The 19610-nt window shown below is 35.0% G+C and overlaps 1 protein-coding gene across 3 annotated transcripts in view; it reads right to left on the reverse strand.

Annotated features, from left to right (window-relative positions):
* ATRNL1 (attractin like 1) overlaps positions 1-19610 on the reverse strand; it is an 811501-nt gene that overhangs the window by 277026 nt on the left and 514865 nt on the right. Inside the window, exon 27 of one of the 3 annotated variants that reach the window (XM_064373807.1) lies at positions 18484-18766. The exons of the other annotated variants lie outside the window; for them this stretch is intronic. Coding sequence (XP_064229877.1) covers positions 18554-18766 — 213 coding nt within the window. The 3' untranslated portion in view covers positions 18484-18553. Of the gene's footprint in view, positions 1-18483; positions 18767-19610 lie in introns of those variants that run through there. 3 annotated transcript variants of the gene reach the window in all.

Genomic DNA, 19610 nt, shown 5'->3' on the forward strand with positions numbered 1-19610 from the left:
CACTTCAATATCCACAAGCTTTACCGAACACTAGGAAACAACACAAATTTCTGGGACACCTTTTAGTAAATAAGGAGACCATATTCCTTCCTAAAATCAGTAAGATAAAAGAGAGCTGGATTAGATATGGTAATGAAATAAAGGGAGATGTGGCATGATTTAGCAATGAACTCAGTTGCTAAAACAAGGGGTGGGGAGGGTGGAGGAAAACATACTACAATGTCATACACTGAAGAAATAGTTACTAGTTTACTATGAACATAGAACTTCAGTGTGTATGGAGATTCAGAAAGGAATTTCTTTTGACTTTTTTTCGTTTTTCCCCCAAATAAGATAGGAACATGAGATTAAAAGTAATTTAAGAAATACAAAAATTGGCCAATGTAACAACTTAGTAAGTTGGTGACATTAATGATGGATAACTAATCTTTTCTTAGTAATAAGCATCATACATAAAAAACATTTTTGTAATAAAAAAGGTTATTACTTTGAAAATCTAAATCTAAGAGGCCTATATTCTTAACTTCCCAATGTTCAGCTTACATTTGACTAACTTAGTACCATTGCCTTGGGCTATTTTTATCTTCTTAATCATTTTCTTTGCACCAATCCAAATGTTTCCCACGTTTTTATATATTATATTCGAAAACACTATAATTTAAGATTCAATTTATGAGACTATAAATATCAAATTAATAGGAGCTGCTTCTATGAGTAATTCCTAAAATAAGCTGTGCTCTTTCAAAAGGAATACAATAAGTTGGAAAAAAAAATAGGCTTCGGAGTCAACCTCAATTGAAATTCCAGCTCTGCAACTTCCTAGGCTGTTTAATCTAGGGCAAGTCACTTAACCCCTGAGCTTCCTTTTTCTAATATTAAAAATGAGGCTATCAACATCTATCATTTTTCAAGTTACTGTTAGGATTAGATCATATAAAGGCATCTAGAATACTTCCTGGCTGGGCAGATATAAATGGTAGCAGTAATTGTTGTTTTCATCATTATAAGTACAATGTAGTATAGACAATTATATTATTTGTTTTTCCCTCAATTATTGACTTGTTTAGAGGTTGTGATCAATAATATTTACAATTAAAATGTTACTTAAAGTGAATATTATGTAAAAATCTAGTGGCAGTTTCCCTGTATTTTGTTTATTTCTTTATAAATCTGTATGCAAAATTCATTGGGACATCTTGATTCTCTCACCCTATGAAGAGTTTCAGGATAATATCATATTCAAAAATAACTCTAAATACCCACAACTTCAACTCAAATGGATTGAAATGAAATATGTAAGTTCAGTGATGCTTTCTGGGATAAGAAGAGAAGGGTACATTACTTACAAACAAACTTCTTAAAAAACTTTCTTTAAATCTCTTGCCTCAAAATTTCCTTTTCTTTGGAAGCTGCCCTAACTGTTCCCTGCCAGGGCAGGGGTCTGGCTGCCTTCACCTATCCCACAAATTCTATTATTCATGCTCTCATCTTTGTCCTTACCTAACACCCTGATTAGAGAAACAGTGGGACTCTTAAAGGTAGCTTGAGGAGAAATGTAGATATTTTCTTTGATAGATGTCTTTCCTCAACTAGTTGAAGAATCTCAAAGACAAGGCAGGGCTAATCATCATTGGAATGCTATCAAAATGTGTAGCACAATAAATGGTAGTTAAAAATAAATATTTTTCCTTTTTCTTATGTGGCACTAAGCCTATGAAAATCTTTTATATTAGAAGCATCTATTTTATCCATTACTTTTTCTTTCTTCTCTTTCTTTTAGGCTATATTCTGGAGTCTGTCTTGGAGAAAAAGGATGAAAGGGAGATACAACTGAAGTCTGTTAATGTTGACATTTATTAATAATTCTTAAAAAAATACTTGATAGGAAATTTGTCAAAAGGCTTTGGACAAAAAGAAGACTTCTAAATCATCTTTTGGACACCATTGATGTGACCTCTAGCTTGGATCATTTCTGCCAAATACAGCCTGTGTTTCACGACTGCACAGTCCTTCTGAGAGTTGGCTAGAAATTGTCATTGTCTCTCTCCCTAAGCATGAATATCAGCATGTCCTGCAGTACCCTAACCCCACTACCACAGAACACAAATTCTAAACTAATTTAATCCTTACCCTCTTCAGCAGGATAAAGGTAGAGTTGCTTCAGTAATGCTGCTATTTATTTATTTATTTATTTAGAGACAGAGTTTTCCTCTTGTTGCCCAGGCTGAAGTGCAGTGGTACAATCTTGGCTCACTGCAACCTCTGCCTCCAAGGTTCAAGCAATTATCCTGCCTCAGCCTCCCCAGTAGCTGAGATTACAGGCATGCACGACCAGGCCTGGTTTTTGTATTTTAGTAGAGACGGGGTTTCTCCATGTTGGTCAGGCTGGTCTCGAACTCCCGACCTCACGTGATCTGCCCGTCTTGGCCTCCCAAAGTGCTGGGATACAGGCATGAGCCACCGTGCCAGGCCAATAATACTGCTTTTTATTTGTATAGGATTTTCAGAATCTGAATGGTTTTTGCATTATTTTTCATATTTGATTTTTATACTAATCACAGAATTAGCTGATAAAGAAACTGTGAGTCACAAAGGTAAGAGATCAACATAGCAAGTAAATGACAGCGACCTTGACTTGAACTCAGGAGTTCCACGTTCTACTTTAGGGCTTATTTTATCATACCACATTCTCCCTTTCTCCTCTTTAAGAAATATATTTTATAGTCAAAACAAGGTCTTAGTCTCTAATGAATGTGAGAAACAGTAAAGTGTCAACTTTATATGCTTTAAAGAGTAACATGCATATGGCACCCACTGAATGGGCTGATTTCAAAGAAACTACTGCTCAGTAGTTAAGAAAGTGATATACTTTGCCTGGTTGAGATAGGGTTAGAGTTTCTAAGACTACAGACATCACTCACATAAGTTATTATTAAAGTCCCAATATCTAATATATTGTGAAATATTGTAGAATATGTTATATATAAACTTTAAAAACTGCAACTTAAAATATTAAATAATGGCAAAAGGACCTACACATTCTTTTTCACTTCAGGAAAAAAGAAATGAAATAAATTAATAACAATGATTGGAACTAATTAAATGAGCAAATGTGCTTTCATTTTCTTTTAATAGCAATAATGATAGCAAACACATATCATTTATTACTATCTTAAGCACTTTACATATATTAACTCTTAATCATCCCAATAACTTTACAAGACATGATTACCCCTATATATGGATATTTCCATTTTAAAGATGAAGAAACTGAGGCATTGAGAGAGTAACATATACAGTGTTAAAAGCAAGTAAGAAACAGAGGTGAAATTTAAAGCCCAGTTCTCTGGCTCCAGTCTGAGCTCTTAACCACTATGTTAGTATAATCCCTCTCAAAGTATTCTATCTTTTACATATATCAAATGTGAAAACTTCCAGGAGTATAACACATTTCTAAATCAAAGAAAAGGGAAATAACAAGTTATGAAATTGGAGAGCTGTAAAAAACACCTCTAAGTAATAACATCTCTTCTTGTTTTCAGTTTTTACATTCAGCTGGGAATGTAGGTGAAAAACATAACAACATATATTTAAGTTCACAAACACCATCATACATGGGAATTAAATACCTGAAATTTTACCAAAGTTGTAGAAGAAAGGGCATTTAATAAAAATCTCCCCACTAGAATATCAATTTTACCTGGTATATCACCAAAATATTTCTGTGCTCCAGTGAATATATACATGATTTATTGCTTGGCAGAATGTCCCTGGTCTATTGTTACAAAGTAATGCTTTGTTGGAACGCTTCTGCACTTGCTGTATGTCAATAAAAAAGTCACTGTAGTTCACAAGAAAGGAATTCTTCCAGGAAAGGAAATGATGCAAATATATCAGGAGCACAAGGAACCTGAACATAGAATGTCAGTTACAAAGAAAAAAAGATACATGTTGCAAAGTTGGCATTTACCTTATGATAGATAAGTCATACAAATTTATTATAGTTGCAATGAAATATCACAGTAATGTGATCTCAATATTAGAAATCTAGTATTTCTATATCTAGATATACTCTAACTCTAGTATGAATTATATTAATGGATTTTATCTGCTATATTCCCATTTATAACTATTACATATTCTTCAGAAAGCTATCATGCTCTGTCAGAAAAAATGAGTAAAAAAGTAAAAATTCAGATTTTCAATGATATGTCATATACATTGTTAAACTTGTTTAGGATAAATTTCTTAAGTCTTGGGGTAGTGGGCCACTTTAACTAAATTTGCTAAAGCCTTTTACTTATTTAACAGAATCAAAAATAAATTGAAAAGGAAAACAATATGGTATTAGAGATTTATAAGTAATCATTTGGAAAACATTTTATGTAAATTAAAGGTAGAAAGCCCTCTTCCCTCTAGAATAGAAACACTTTTTTCTGGATCTAGTTCTGTGAACCTTAAAATAATTTAATATCAAGAAATCAGTATGTCTGAGGGGAATAATAAAATTTAGTTTTAAAAATCCTCAATCCTGAAAAGACTAAGTTATCATATAACCATCTGGTTTAAATCTCAATTACACAAACAAGTTTTTAAATTTACTATTAAGTCAGAAGAGAAGCATTGATGAGAGTAGCAAAAGTAGTGAATTCTGTTGAACATAAATGATATAAAAAGGTTAAAGTTAAATGCTTGGTGAATTGTTTAAGACGCAAATGTAAAAAATTTTTGTAATCCTAGAAAAAAATCAGACATTTTAATATACTACTGACATTGAAACTGAACACAGACCTGAGTCATACAATTTGAGATTGTCAGTCTGGTCCCTGGAGGTTGCAGATGTTATGAAAATCAGAAGATTTCATTTTGAAATAATGGTTTACAGATATGCTAGTTAAATTTAATATTAATTCTCCATCAAGATTAAATCCTGCTGTAAGAAATCATAAAGATTAAATGTAAAGCTAACCGGGTAAATGAAAATTTTAAATGATTTATGATTGCTAAAAAATTAATAGAATATTATGAACAATTTCAGGTATTGGTGGTAAGATAAAGCAACATAACTAATTTTTGATATTAGATGAAACAAGATCGAGCAGGAAAATAATTCTCCATTCATGTATTTTGAAGTTAATGAAAGGACTATTGACCAAGGGGGTGGACAGGCATAGGGAATTCACAAGGTATAATTCAGTGTGTAGGGATTAGTAAGCACTGGAGAGTCACACCACCCCTAAGCTTGCAGAAGTAAGGGGAACAAGTGGTTACCAAGAAATCAAAACCAAGAGAGTCATGTATAAAGGCCCCTAGTCAGAATCCATGACTTTGAATGGTGGATATGGCCACCAGCAATCCCTCCTGTATTTGTAGGTGAATGCTACTCCTCCCATTAAGTCTCATTTCCGTCCCTTGAAAATAAGTTGATTCATTACTTGGTTTGGCTGATAACATGCAGTGGATGGTCTGGGCATGGTGGCTCACACCTGTAATCCCAGCACTTTGGGAGGCAGAGGCCAGCTGATTGCTTGAGCCCAGGGGTTCGAGACAAGCCTGGGCAAAACAATGAGACCCTGCCTCTACCAAAAAAAAAAAAATCAAAAAATTAGCTGGGCATGTTAGTACATACCTGTATTCTACTGGGGAGGCTACTGGGGAGGCTCAAGTAGGAGGAACACTTGAGCCCCCAGAAGGTTGAGGCTGCACTTAGCCATGATCACACCACTGCACTCCAGCCTGGGTGACAGAGCAAGACCCTGTCTCAAAGGAAAGAAAAGAAAAAAAAAAAAGATGCACTGGATATGTTGTGGATGTAATGCTGGACTAGTTTCAGGCCTAGTCCTTAAGAGGTCTAGAAACTTGTACCTTCCTCGTCTTGAACCCCTGAGCAATGATGCAGAGTCATTCAAATATAATATACAGAGAAAAGATCAGCTACCCTGAACTGTTCTAGCTACTCCAACAGAGATGTAAGACAGGTTCTGATTTCAGCTGACCTCCCAGTTCAATGTAATCACATAAGCCAACACAACATGGAAAAGAGGAACTACTCAGACTATCTATCAATGCAGAAAACCCATAGAATTGTGAGAAAGAATAAATTATTGTTGTTTTAACCCAATAAATTTTGAGATGGTTCATTACACCACAATAGGTAACTGATATACTTTGGGTTGTGCAGCACAGTCAGCCTTTGAGAACTTGCTAGAAGGGAGCTGGAGACGTAATATCCTGATCTCATACTCCATACCAAACCTACTGGAAGAAAAAGTGCAAGGAAGGCCATTGGCATAGTAACTAGTCAGCTTCCAGGGCAGAGAGCAGGGTAGAGAGGGGTAAAGAGTAGACCCAAAGGGGCACACAGAATATACCTAGCACACTACCAAAATGAACACCTGTACTTCATATAAAAGCTGTACTGTTCACCTATAGTCATCCATAGTCCCTAAACTGCATGTATTTGAGATATTGTTCAAAATATGAGCACTGTACTTTCCTTTAGATCCTATGGCAAAATTATTTGACTGTCTTTAGTGTTGGCAAATTCTTTTACCCTTTAAAAGTGGATGTAAGTATTGCAAATAATTAAAAGTTCTACAGACTATTTTGTGAACAGGGTCAATGGTCATTCTAGATGAGTGCTGTCCAATGGAACTTTTTGCTCTGTGTTTATGTTTAATATCAAGAGGTAAAATATCAAGTATCTCCTGTGCCTACTGAGCATTTGACATGATGCTAGTATGACTGGGGAACTGTATTTTAAATTGTATTTAATTTTCACTAACTAAAAATTAAATAGCTATGTTTTGCTAGTGGCTGTCATATTGGACAGCTCAGATCTAGATTTTTTTGGAGAAAAAACATGAGGCATAGCTACAGCAGTGAGGCTAATTTCTTTACATGTTTTGCCAATTACCCCTGAAGGTAGTTCCAAATAATTTTGAACTATACTTTAATTACAAAAATATAGAGTTGTATAATTGCAGAAATAAAGCTTTCCAAAGCAACCAAGTCAACTCTCAATAAACTATGGTAATGGGAGTTAAGGAAGCCATGAATAATCCAAGCACAGAGTAAAAGCATAAACAAACACATAAAAGCAACAACAAACCAGAAAAAACAAGATACACAATGAATTGAATATAAACTTTATCAGTTAATCATAACATCCAATATTTAGACAGTGTAAGTCAGTGTTTTTCGAACCTTGGATGAGCTTTAAAATCCTCTGGAAGTTTCTTTTAAAATTGTATATTCCTATACCAGAATTTCTAAAGATAAGGCTTAAGACTCTACATTTTTGTCAGTGAAACATTTTACAGCTATCTTTCCACTTTTTCATAGGTGTCCTCTGAATTTCATTATGTCTTAGAACATCTAACCTTTATTTATATTTTTCACAATCAAATTACCATACTGATGTTATTCTCATCAACTTTTTCACCCTGAAACCTAAGCAAACAAACAAAACCAAAAACTGCTAAACAGAAGATGCCTCAAAGTTATGATTTATTTAAGAATCCTTAACATTTGATAAGTCTGATAGACCACTGAGGAGCAGGTATCATTTTCTGAACAAAAATATACAGGAGACACAACTTACTAAAATTGAGTCCTAGTCATAGGGTGGGGCTGTTTTGGTCCAAAGTCTGCTTTATTCAGGTGAATCTCTCTAGATATGACTTTTCATGGGTTGCCCTGCATGAGCAACAGTGGTCAACCTATGACTCAAGGGGAGTCACAAGTTATGCTTTTGCTTGATTTCTAATATTTATTTAGTAATTCTTAAACACGTACGGTGAGGAAAGAGAATTTCCAGATTGCAGTAGATTTAAATTGGTGTCCATTTTTTTTATCAGAAGTTTTCACTGATTCTCAGTAGCTTTTTCATGGATTTCTTCTTCTTCATCATCCTAATCTGCCTCTTCTTCCCTCTCCTCTTCTTCCTTATATATTTTTCCCAAATATTGGTGCATATAATTACCTACATAGGTTTGTGTTTTTTCAAAGGCCAAAAAGAGTACTGGCTGAAAGTCATGAGATGATATCCTAGTCTTGGTTAATTATTATTTTTTTGGATTATATTGGGTTAAGTCACTTACCTTCTTTGTGCCTGATTTTTTTTTTCTAGGAAAGTGGGGAGTTTGTATTAGTGATCTTTAAATATCTTCATAGCTTTAATAGTCAATAACTCTTGTTATAGATTTCTATTAAAAATAGTGCCTAAATCCCTCTCCCCAACTCCTGTCTCCCAACCTACATCAGCAATCTTTATCTCCTTAATTACTTTTATTTTAATGCTGACCACAACAACAACAAACATATTGCCTCTTCTATTGAACTACATTCTCTGGATTAATGAGAAACCATTAGATGTATTCCCATCTGGTCTTCATGACCAGGTAGTTCAAACATTTCTGGGATAATGTTCCTATGTTGAACCACTTTATCTGTGGCTTTAAAATTAAATAAACACAAACTCAGAATTTAATATCAAATGACATAGATTTTTAAGTACAGAAACAGTTAAGAAGTGGAATAGCTTGACATAAGGCAAGGTGACCCTGATCCTGTAGACTTCACCACTGAATAAAATTACAGTTAAGTAAATTTAAAAGTAAGCATTAAAAGAAATACCTACAAATGATTTGGATTCTAATTCCAGGAGTGAAAATGAGAAAAAAAATGTTGATTTTTTTCTATAGCTAAAAAATAAACTTTGAAATGTGAAGGGAGCAGAGTCTTATATTAAATTATTTCTATGATAATTTTCATCTACTGGAAAGTGATTACAAAACTTGATGATAAAAATAGACTAACTTGAAAAATATATAACTATTTTATATCTGAATTTTATTTTATTGCAAAACACTCAATTGTTTCAAAGTGGTATGCTTATTTATACACAGTGATAAGGCATATATTTAACAAGCAAAATACTGACTCATCTCGAACAAAGTATTTTCTTTTCATATATGTATTATTCATAGCAAATTAAAAATAGAAATTATCAAAAGCCTGCATATATCCTCGTAAACTATTATTGCTCATATCTAATAGCACAGTAAGAAAAAATACATTTGGGATTCATAATGGTGTCACGATTTAATGCCTTTCTTTGCCATACTTTTGCTATAGTGAAGCTGTTCCTGCTTTTAAAACACAAGTTCAGAATATCCGACTCTGCCATAGAGAACACAGCATAATGCTCACTGTGAGCTTTCCTATAGATTGGTACAGGGAATTAGTAAGTTCTGGAGAAGCCAGCCACAGAAGCTGTGGAGAATCTTCTCCTTATTGGAGAACACTGGCAAAGGGGCCAGGCAGGTAGTCTCAATGAGAACAGGAATCGAGGAAGGATACTATTGTAGGAAGTCTGGCTTTAGGTGAGAGTATGGGGGGACAGATCATTCAGGATGAAACTCAGGTAAAGTGGGAGCTGCGGAAAATGGTATGGGTCAAGCAGTGGGATTTGCCAGTGAGCCAAGGCAGGTGCTAGAATTCCAAGTAAACTTCTTTGGCTACATCAGAGTAATATAGATTCATGGGGCCGCTGTGCTAAAAGTATCTTCAGAACCAGAAAACTCATGGCCCTATTCAGTTTTAGAGGAACCTTAATCCTAAAGCAGATGGACCTCAGCAGGTCCAGTTTGTGTGTACACAAACCAATGCAAATATTTTGCATCCATCCATGCCTAGTCCTCATCTCCCCCAAGAAGCTCTACTTGATGACATATGCCTACATTGAATTCATTTTTAACAAAAATTATATAGGATTTACTGCATTTAACTTTTGTAATATATATTATACTATTAGATAATAATGTATATCACACAATTTGGACTGTATCACTCACTATTTTATTCATTTATGTCATCCTTTTCCAAGCAGAATGAAAGATAGCATATGTTATATTTACCTTGATAGCATGCTGGTAAATCATAATTCCTACAGCTATTCTAGGCATAAAAACAGGTACCATATATTCTTTTAATGCATTTAAAATATATAAACAAATATAGCCTATTACATATGCACAAATATTACACTTAAAGTATAGAAAAATGTTGCAAATTGCTGAGATTATAATATATATACTAAGGGTCTAGTGTATGAGCTTTCAAGTCAGAGAAACCCAGATTTGAATCCACGTTTTGCCTAGTTACTAGCCTGTGAGCCTATCAAGTTATCTGAATTATGTGAAACTCAGTTTACTCACTGGATAAGTGGAAATAATAATTCATAGTATTGCATAGATTAAATAATATAGTATGTATTGAGTACTTAACACAGGACTTGGCATATACTAACCAGTTACAAAGAGACAATCAGTTTCTAAAATTACACTAAATTTTAATTTATATAACAATTAAAACTTGAATAACTGTTCAGAAGAGATAACACTACATATTTCATCACTTGACAGTTTTCATGTTTAACATTATTTACTTTAAATGCTAATAAAAAGTAATCTAATTTTTAGCAGCAGATGTCAAGAATATATCAACTATTTCCTTTTTCCCTTAAATACTTTGAACATATGAATTTTAAAGTTTATATAAGATCAATTATATAAACTTTAAAATAATAAAAATTAATATGATTTTAAATAAAACTTTTATATTTGGAGCATCATTTTTTATAATATATGAAAATCAATTTGCCATCAGGTTAATAATTCTTCCTTTGGAATGATTAGATAGGTGGAATTTGTCTTCTATCATTAAAAAGTAATTATTTTAAATGTATTTTGAAATTCTATTATGAGGCTTATCATTTAAATTCATAAATCAGATGTTATTGCCAACTAAGCATTTTACCAAAAATTCTCAAAAGATAAAATATCTTGTAAAAAATATTCAATAAGTTTTAGAAAGAAAGTGTGACAAAATGGCTACAGCTGACTGGTCAAAGAGTACACATCTGACTACCACAACATAATTAGATAAAATTTGATTTTAATTCAGTCATAGCCAAGCTCCACAGCATATGTCATGACTTTTTATTATAGAATCTAGCTTACTTATGATCTTAAGTTTGAAATTTTAGTACAACAGGAAAATGTGGCTGGTATATAGTCTAATCTGATGTAAATAGACTCTTGAAATAGAATCAACCAATAAAAAAGAACAGAGGAGATATAGGATCACAAAAACAAAAGCTTTCTGCACATAATCATCTTATGACTGGAATTTATACATTGAGGGAGTTGTTATCACATATCATAGTGATATCACCATAGAAATAATGTAGATTCTTTAATTTGTATTTTATTAAATTGAACCATATTGATATAACTCATTTCTCTTATTTATCATTTTCTGTTTTCATTTAGTGTATATTAGGAGAACACTTAAATGGCACTTAGTGCTAATTCAGAATTGTTAAAATTGTTATTTAATGTCCAAAATGGATCATTTAAAAACGTTTCTACAGATAAAATACCTAAAGGACATATGTTTGACAGTTTTTGAAGGTAGGATATAATGCAAATGTTGGCTGAGGATCTTGGAAGAGTTCTGAGGTAAATTAACTATTTTATTTCACAAGCTATTATTTGTTTTTCGTAAACCTAAAATAAAGAAGATCCCAGTATTCCCTAGGTAATGTCTTAGATGCTGAGGATACAAAGAAATATATAGTCTTTTCCCTTTTACGTTTCAAGCTAGTAAGAAAGAACAATATACATTGGTAATAATGATATTGCTCCTATCCTACCTTCCCATAAATCTAAATCTATTGATTATTCTCATTTCTCCATGCCTTTAATCCACTCCCCACTGCCTGTTTCTACCAGCATTTAAACCACTTGAAATACCCCCATTAACATAATAGAAGTATACATAGTCATATGTGCACTTATATATGTAAATGCATGCCTGCATGCAATCCATGTCCCTGAGCCACTACCACATTCACCAAAACTACAACCCTTTCTCCTTTCTTTCAGTGAAAAAAATACTTGAAAGAGTTATTTATACTCACACTACTTTCTCATCTCGTCTCTCATTCAGTCTTTCTTCCCCACCTCACCATGGAAACTGTCTTAGTCAAGGTTTCTTTGTCAACTTGTTCACTTCCTTCTCTGAGCCACTCTCAGACACCTCACTTATGTGTCATCCTAAAGCATTCTTAAAATATCCTTGCCTTAGCATATGATACAATGATATTTTGACTTACCGCCCCCATGCTTCATCTTATCTCCTTTGTTTTAATGGTCAGCTTATGTTGATACCTTCTAAAACCACACTACCAATCCTCATCTCTCTCATAAAACTCAAGCCCACTTATCTATACAACAAGTAGACAGCTCCACTTAGATTTATCTATTGCCACCTTCATGGTTTTTCCTCCTAAACTTGCTCACAGTCGACCTTCTCTATTTTGTTGTCTATCACTACCAGCCAACTGGTCACTTGGTCATAAACTTCGAGATTTAGCCTTGAAATCTCTCCCATTGTCTGTAGGAATAGGGATTCATACTCCCCAAATACCAGTAAATTACCCTGTCTTGTAGGTGCTATCTGTAAAATCTCTCTGAAATCTGATCACTTTTCTTCTTCCCTACCAGGTAAAGATACATTGGTTCAGCCCCCATTATGGCCATACATCCAGTCTCCCTCCCTCCATTCTTATTCTCTTACCCATACTCTACCACTAATCAGAACAACATTTCCAAAGTTACAACCTGTTCATTTCATGCTTCTTGCTTCAGTGGATCCTCATTAGAGTAAAGGTAAACTTCTTAGTACAGTTTACGATGTCCTTTATAATCTGACCCATCATTATTCTCCAGACTGATCTCGACACACCCTCACTCAATCATACACGTCATTTGTTACCTTTCATTATTCCAATACCCCATGTCTTCATTTTTTCATTTTGTAAGTATGTTTTTCTAGAGCTGGAATACTCCCTTCTCACCATCAGCCCTCTCTGCAGATCTAATTCTTACTCACCTTTCTGGTCCTCAGCTTAGATTTCACATTCTTTGAGACAATGTCTCCAATGATTATGCGTAAGTTAAGAATGTTTTTTATGAGATTCCATAGCACTATAAACTTTTGTATGTATAAGACTCATTACATTAAATAACTGCCTATCTCAGTAGCATATAACTGCCTAACTAATACTGGCGTAACTTACATGGATATATTTTCCATGTGGGCCCAGGAGACTGCCTGGCATTTAGCAGATGCACAATAATTATATGTTGAATGAGGTAATAAACAAATGAATAAAGGAGCTATATGCACGATATCATGGGAACAACAAGCAGAGAATTAACTGTGCCTGGGGATTATATCAGTCACTGTCCTAAGAGGAAAGAGACGATACATTCAAATTAGGATAATTTAAGAAAGTTTCATAAAAGGATTATTTACGAAGGTGTGGGCAGAGTGCAGGGAAACTACATTGGGTTATGTAAAACCCTTTACAAGCCAAAAAGAGAAAAGGAGGGAGAGGTTAACAGAAGCTAGAGGAGAAAGTTGTGTAGAGATGGTGATGTTTTTGGCTGTGTACCCACCCAAATCTCATCTTGAAGTGTAGTTCCCATAATCCCCAGGTGTGGTGGGAGAGACCCAGCAGAAAGTAATTAAATCATGGGAGCGGATTCCCCATGTTATTCGCCTAATGGTGAGTATGTTCTCATGAGAGCTTATGGTTTTATAACTGGCTTCCCCCTTGGTGCAGCTCTCATTCTTCTCCTTGCTGCCACCATATGAAGAAGAACATGTTTGCTTTCCCTTCTGCCATGATTGTAAGTTTCTTGAGACCTCCACAGCCATGCTGAACTGTGTGTCAATTAAACCTCTTTCCTTTATAAATTACCCAGTCTTGAGTATGTCTTTACTAGCAGCATGAAAATGGACTAATACAGACAGCTACCTTGAGAAAAACTCTGGCCTTACCGCAAAGAACACAGCCAACTTAAGGCAACCCCAGAGGGAAGAGGCAGAGGGAATAAATACCCTTACCTCGGTAATGTGGTTTAGGCTCCAAGCTGGTGCCTTAACTGATATCCTCCCAACCAGACAGGGAGGATATTATACTCCCTGGTACTCTCTCTCCTTCAGTGAGAATGCTGCTAATTTGAAGCAAACTGCTTAAAAGTTTATCAAATTATTTCTATCATTTAAAAAAGGCTGAAACTTCCAAGACTCATAATTATCCATAGAAGAAGGATACTAATAGAATAATCTATTTTCATTCATTCAACAAGCATAACAAATACTACATACATACATCTGTCTACTTTGGGTAAGAGACCCCTAAATACAAAAATTTGCTCTTTCCTTTAAGGGGCTTTGTATTATTACTAATTTTCTAAAAATTACTAAGAATATTACTAAGAGTATAAATCAAGATCAATATGATGAGTAATATTAGTTAAAAGGTACAGTATTAAAATAGGGTATAGTTCAACATGTATATGTCAAGATTTATGTATGTAGAATATATTTGATAAGAGAATTCAGAAAGAAAGAGTTATCCTTATGTCATTACATAAGCTTGATAATATTTTGTGGTATGTTTAGTTAGGATACATTTTATGTATTAATCCAGAGAATTCAGGAAACATGTACTGTCAGCCAGATACCAGGGTAGAGACAGAAAAGATAAAAAAGAAAAGGGAGAGTGTTTAAAGCAAAGATTCTTAATAGGTGGACGTGACATCCCAAAGAGATGCTGTGAAAAATTGTTAGGTGTGTGTCAGTGTGGGTGTTATCACAATGAATAGGGAAACAGCTGGGCTGGCATTTAATGGTCCGGGAATACTAAAGATCTTGCAATGCCCAAGATACTTCCCCCACCATCAACTGTCCTGATGCCTGCATGATATTCAAATATCTAACCAAGTACTCACCCATTTGTAATTATCTAAATCCAATCCATAACTATATTTTTATGTAAACACTAAGTATATTTTGCACAGTTAGTAACACTGAATTTTTCAAGAATGCAACTGCCATGTGTGTTTTAAGAGAAGATTTGCCTTTTCTTTGTTTCTAAATTTATCCTGAGCCATTTATCCTTTCAAAAAATGTCACTGTACTGCAATGCTGGCCATGGTGGATGAGTCACCAAAATACAAGCATCTATTTGTCAGCATGTGCAGCCATCATATTTGTGCTAATTCTATGAATAGATGCAAGCATGTGACTACATCATAGTGTCTTTGGTACAGTCATATGAGCATTTACTATTAAACATACCTTGATTTATTATAAATTACTTTCATTTAATGTATCTTTTACATTAGGTCGTTTCACTGTTTTCTTTAAAGCATTATATATATTAAGTCCTCACAACATTATTGATAGGTTCTTGGAAACTGAGTTTAAGTCAAATGACGTATAATAAAACTGTAGGCTAAATGATATAAACAAGAGTTAAGTTCCTCTGGTATATTTCTAATTATGTAACAGCATCACTTCTAACTAAAGGCTTCAAACACTGCTAATACTAAACACTGAAACAAATGTGAGCTATACATACATTTAAGAAGAATTAATTAAAACAAGTAAGATAATGATTTACCCAATTTTTAGTGAATCAGTGAGTGACAGTAATCATAGTGGTGGTGGGATATATCAAGGAATAAATGTTTGTGAAGTGAAAATTACAAGGAGAAACTCCTACCACCACTCAGTTCAAAAACAATCACAAACAGGGAGCTCAGTGAACACTCTCCTACCACATCATTTATTGCTACACACTTGCCTGACTATAGTAAACTTTATGAAATTTTATCTTACCACCATTTTATTCATTCATTCATTCATCATTCATTCATCATTCATTTTCCAACCTATTTATTCCAGTTCATGGTGGTGGGTGGCCAGAGCCTATCCAGCTCAGGGCAGCAATGCAGGTACCTGACCTGAACAGGATGCTATCCCTTTGCAGGGCACACACACACACACACACACATACACACACACACCCCCATACTTACTCCGACTGCTACCATTTAGAAAAGGCAATGATCCTAACATGCATATCTTTGGGATCTGGGAATAAACTGGAGTAGCCAGAGAAACCCATACAGACATGGGGAGAATGTGCAAACTCCATAAAGATACTGGCTTCATCCAGGAAGTGATTTTTTTTTCTCTTTAATATTACATCAAAACAACATTGAATGAAAAGAAGTGATTTGAGAACATATATATAAACATATGTATGTCATGTTGGTGATAAGTTTCATTTCATGCTAATAAAGGGGACATTACAAAGCATTTGTTATAATGATATGTAATTCAGAATCACTGGTTTACATTCATGGAAGCACAAGAGTGAAGCAAGCTAATAATACTGCTGGAGATCAATTAAGTATAACAGAAGGCCTGCCTAATACCAAAGAGTAGAAGTGCTGATCTCAGTCATCCTGGTCATGGGGTTCATGATTTATGTTAGTAACATAATAATGAGAAAACTCATGTGCAAATAAAGAGTACTTAGGGGCAGCAGCACGTATGGTCAGGCTTATTTTCCCATTTAGTGCTTGATGTGAGTAAGAGTTTGGGGAGGAAATTTTTGCAGTAGACGAAGGATAAAATCACAGGGCAAAGATTTTAGTTGTGAATAAAAGAAAATTTATTGACCCTAACATCTCAAAGTATTCTTGCTTCTCCTACTGACATGATCATTGGTAGGATAAACAGAATTTTCATTAACTCATATTTGACTCATCATTTTTAGTTTTATTCATTAATATGTGGAAAAACTTAAATTGATTTGGATTACTAGCTATCTGTAGTGGCTTGTTGTTCTTGCTGCCACCTAAGTGGGCTGGGCATGCCCAAAAGGTAAAAGTAAGCCAAAAAAATCAACATGCAAATCAAAGAAACTGTTTACAAAATTCAGAAGAAACAGTTATCACAGAATGAGATGATCATCTTGAACTCTACTTTATTTACTAAAATTTTATTCCTTAGGGTCCTTCAAAATTTCATGTCAATCTATGAAGAAAACAATAACTTGAATAATTTATTAATTAATAAGGAAATGAAAAGAAACTTTGGCAACATATGCCTATTACCAAGGATGCTCAAGATATAATCCACAATCCCCTCTTTGTATTTACTATTCATAAATTAGAGACTAAACAATGTTAAACTTCCCTATTTATATAAAGTGATCGCCCTTTTTCCTGGTTATCAATTGCTTAACAAACTATACTAATACTTAAATCACAACTTGAGTTAGGAATTTTGGAAGAACTTGGATAAATAGTTCATCTCTGACTCATGTTGTGGCAGCTGGAAAAATAAGGACTGCAAAATCCACTTCCAAGATGGATTTACATTCTTCATTCACTTCATTCACTTATCCTGGTATTTTGGTCTCTCTCCATCTTTCTCTATCCCTCCTCTTTTCACTCTTTTGTTCTCCCTCACTCAGGAAAGACAGACTTCAATACATAGTAGCTGGCTTACCCAGAATAAATATTCTAAGAGCAAGTGGACTAAGAAATGGAAATTGTCAGCCGGGCGTGGTGGCTCACGCCTGTAATCCCAGCACTTTGGGAGGCCGAGGCGGGTGAATCACGAGGTCAAGAGATCGAGACCATCCCGGTCAACATGGTGAAACCCCGTCTCTACTAAAAATACAAAAAATTATCTAGGCATGGTGGCGTGTGCCTGTAATCCCCGCTACTCAGGAGGCTGAGATAGGAGAATTGCCTGAACCCAGGAGGCGGAGGTTGCGGTGAACCGAGATCGTGCCATTGCACTCCAGCCTGGGTAACAAGAGCGAAACTCCATCTCAAAAAAAAAAAAAAAGGCCGGGCGCGGTGGCTCAAGCCTGTAATCCCAGCACTTTGGGAGGCCGAGGCGGGTGGATCACGAGGTCAAGAGATCGAGACCATCCTGGTCAACATGGTGAAACCCCGTCTCTACTAATACAAAAAATTAGCTGGGCACGGTGGCGCGTGCCTGTAATCCCAGCTACTCAGGAGGCTGAGGCAGGAGAATTGCCTGAACCCAGGAGGCGGAGATTGCGGTGAGCCGAGATCGCGCCATTGCGCTCCAGCCTGGGTATCAAGAGCGAAACTCCGTCTCAAAAAAAAAAAAAAAAAAAAAAAAGAAATGGAAATTGTCAATCTGGGCTAAGAAACAGGTACACCATCACTTCCACTGTCTACAACTGGACAAAGCCTTTTTAGAGTCCATTCAGATTCAAGGGGAAGGGTTATAAGCATCACTTTTCTTTGTGAGTAATATCAAAGAATTTGTGGTCATCTTAAATCTACCACATCTTGTCTGCAGCAATAATAAAAATGGCTCTATTTCCTATCAATAATTTTTATCACTCATCTAAACATGAACATCAACAACATGTACAGTTAAGGAGCTACATAAAACACAGTCTCTTACTTAAAGGAATTAAAATTTTTACTCAAAAAATGTAAAATGCAACCATTAACAGTTAAACATTCAGTTTCCCAGGAAACATTTTAAATTAGTCAGTGAGAAAAGGAGAACGATGGGAGTGATAGTCACTCACACCTGTAATCCCAGCCTTTGGGAGGCCAAGGAGGGAGGATCACATTAGGTCAGAAGTTTGAGACCAGCCTGGCCAACATGGCAAAACCCCATCTCTACTAAAACTACAAAGAAATAGCCAGGTGTGGTGGCAGGTGCCTGTAATCCTAGCTACTTGGGAGGCTGAGGCAGAAGAATCGCTTGAACCCAGGAGGCAGAGGTTGTAGTGAGCCGAGATCACACCATTGCACTGGGTGACAGAGCGTGACTCCATCTCAAAAAAAGAAAAAGAAAGAAATGAACAGATTTTTATTCTTTCTACAATGGCAATGCCAGTATCTCCCATGTACAAATAACTGGAAAACATTTCCTATTTTGAGAAAATGTCAATAATGAACATTTCAGACTGTATATATTGTATTTAGTTCAGAGAATAAAGCATAGATTTAAAGATAAATATGGTGGGTTATTTCTATCTCACCAGAGATACCTATCTCACAGGAGATACCTGAGATAATCATTTTTAATATCAGTATTCATGGTACATTGTTAATTCCAGAAGTTACACAAATAAAAGAATGTGATCACAGGCAGATTTAAGATTGAATTTGTAGGTGAACCTCATGAGTGATTCTGTTTGATAAACACTAATGAAACATTTATTTTGTGTCTGCTATGAGACAAGGCACTGTGCAGGATTTTTTTGGAGATAAAGATAAATAAGACATAATATTTGCAAACAACGAGCTTAGAATATTGGGGAAAGGAATGAATAAACAGGAAATTCCATAACAGCATGACCAATCCCATCATGGAGGTAAACACAGGGTGCTCGAGAACACAGAGAAAATACAGAGCCTGGACTAAGGGTTAATATGCATTAGAAGACCTCCCAAAGACAATGATAACCGGAGTGCTAAAGGTCCATTAGAAGAATATTGTTACTATTGTTTGAAAGTAAGGGCCAGTTTTGGGTAACAGAGGAGTTAGCAAACATTCCAAACAGAAAGGCAAAGTTTGCAAACAGATCTAAAAAATAAAAATCATGGTGGGTTCAGGGCAAAGCCAGTTGGAGCAAAGAGAAAATCTGGCGCAAGAAGTCACATTGAGAGATAGGC

This window comes from Aotus nancymaae, unplaced genomic scaffold, assembly GCF_030222135.1.
Source record: "Aotus nancymaae isolate 86718 unplaced genomic scaffold, 86718_ANA_hifiasm-v0.15.2.pri h1tg000010l, whole genome shotgun sequence".
In the NCBI taxonomy this organism is placed as follows: Eukaryota; Metazoa; Chordata; class Mammalia; order Primates; family Aotidae; genus Aotus; species Aotus nancymaae.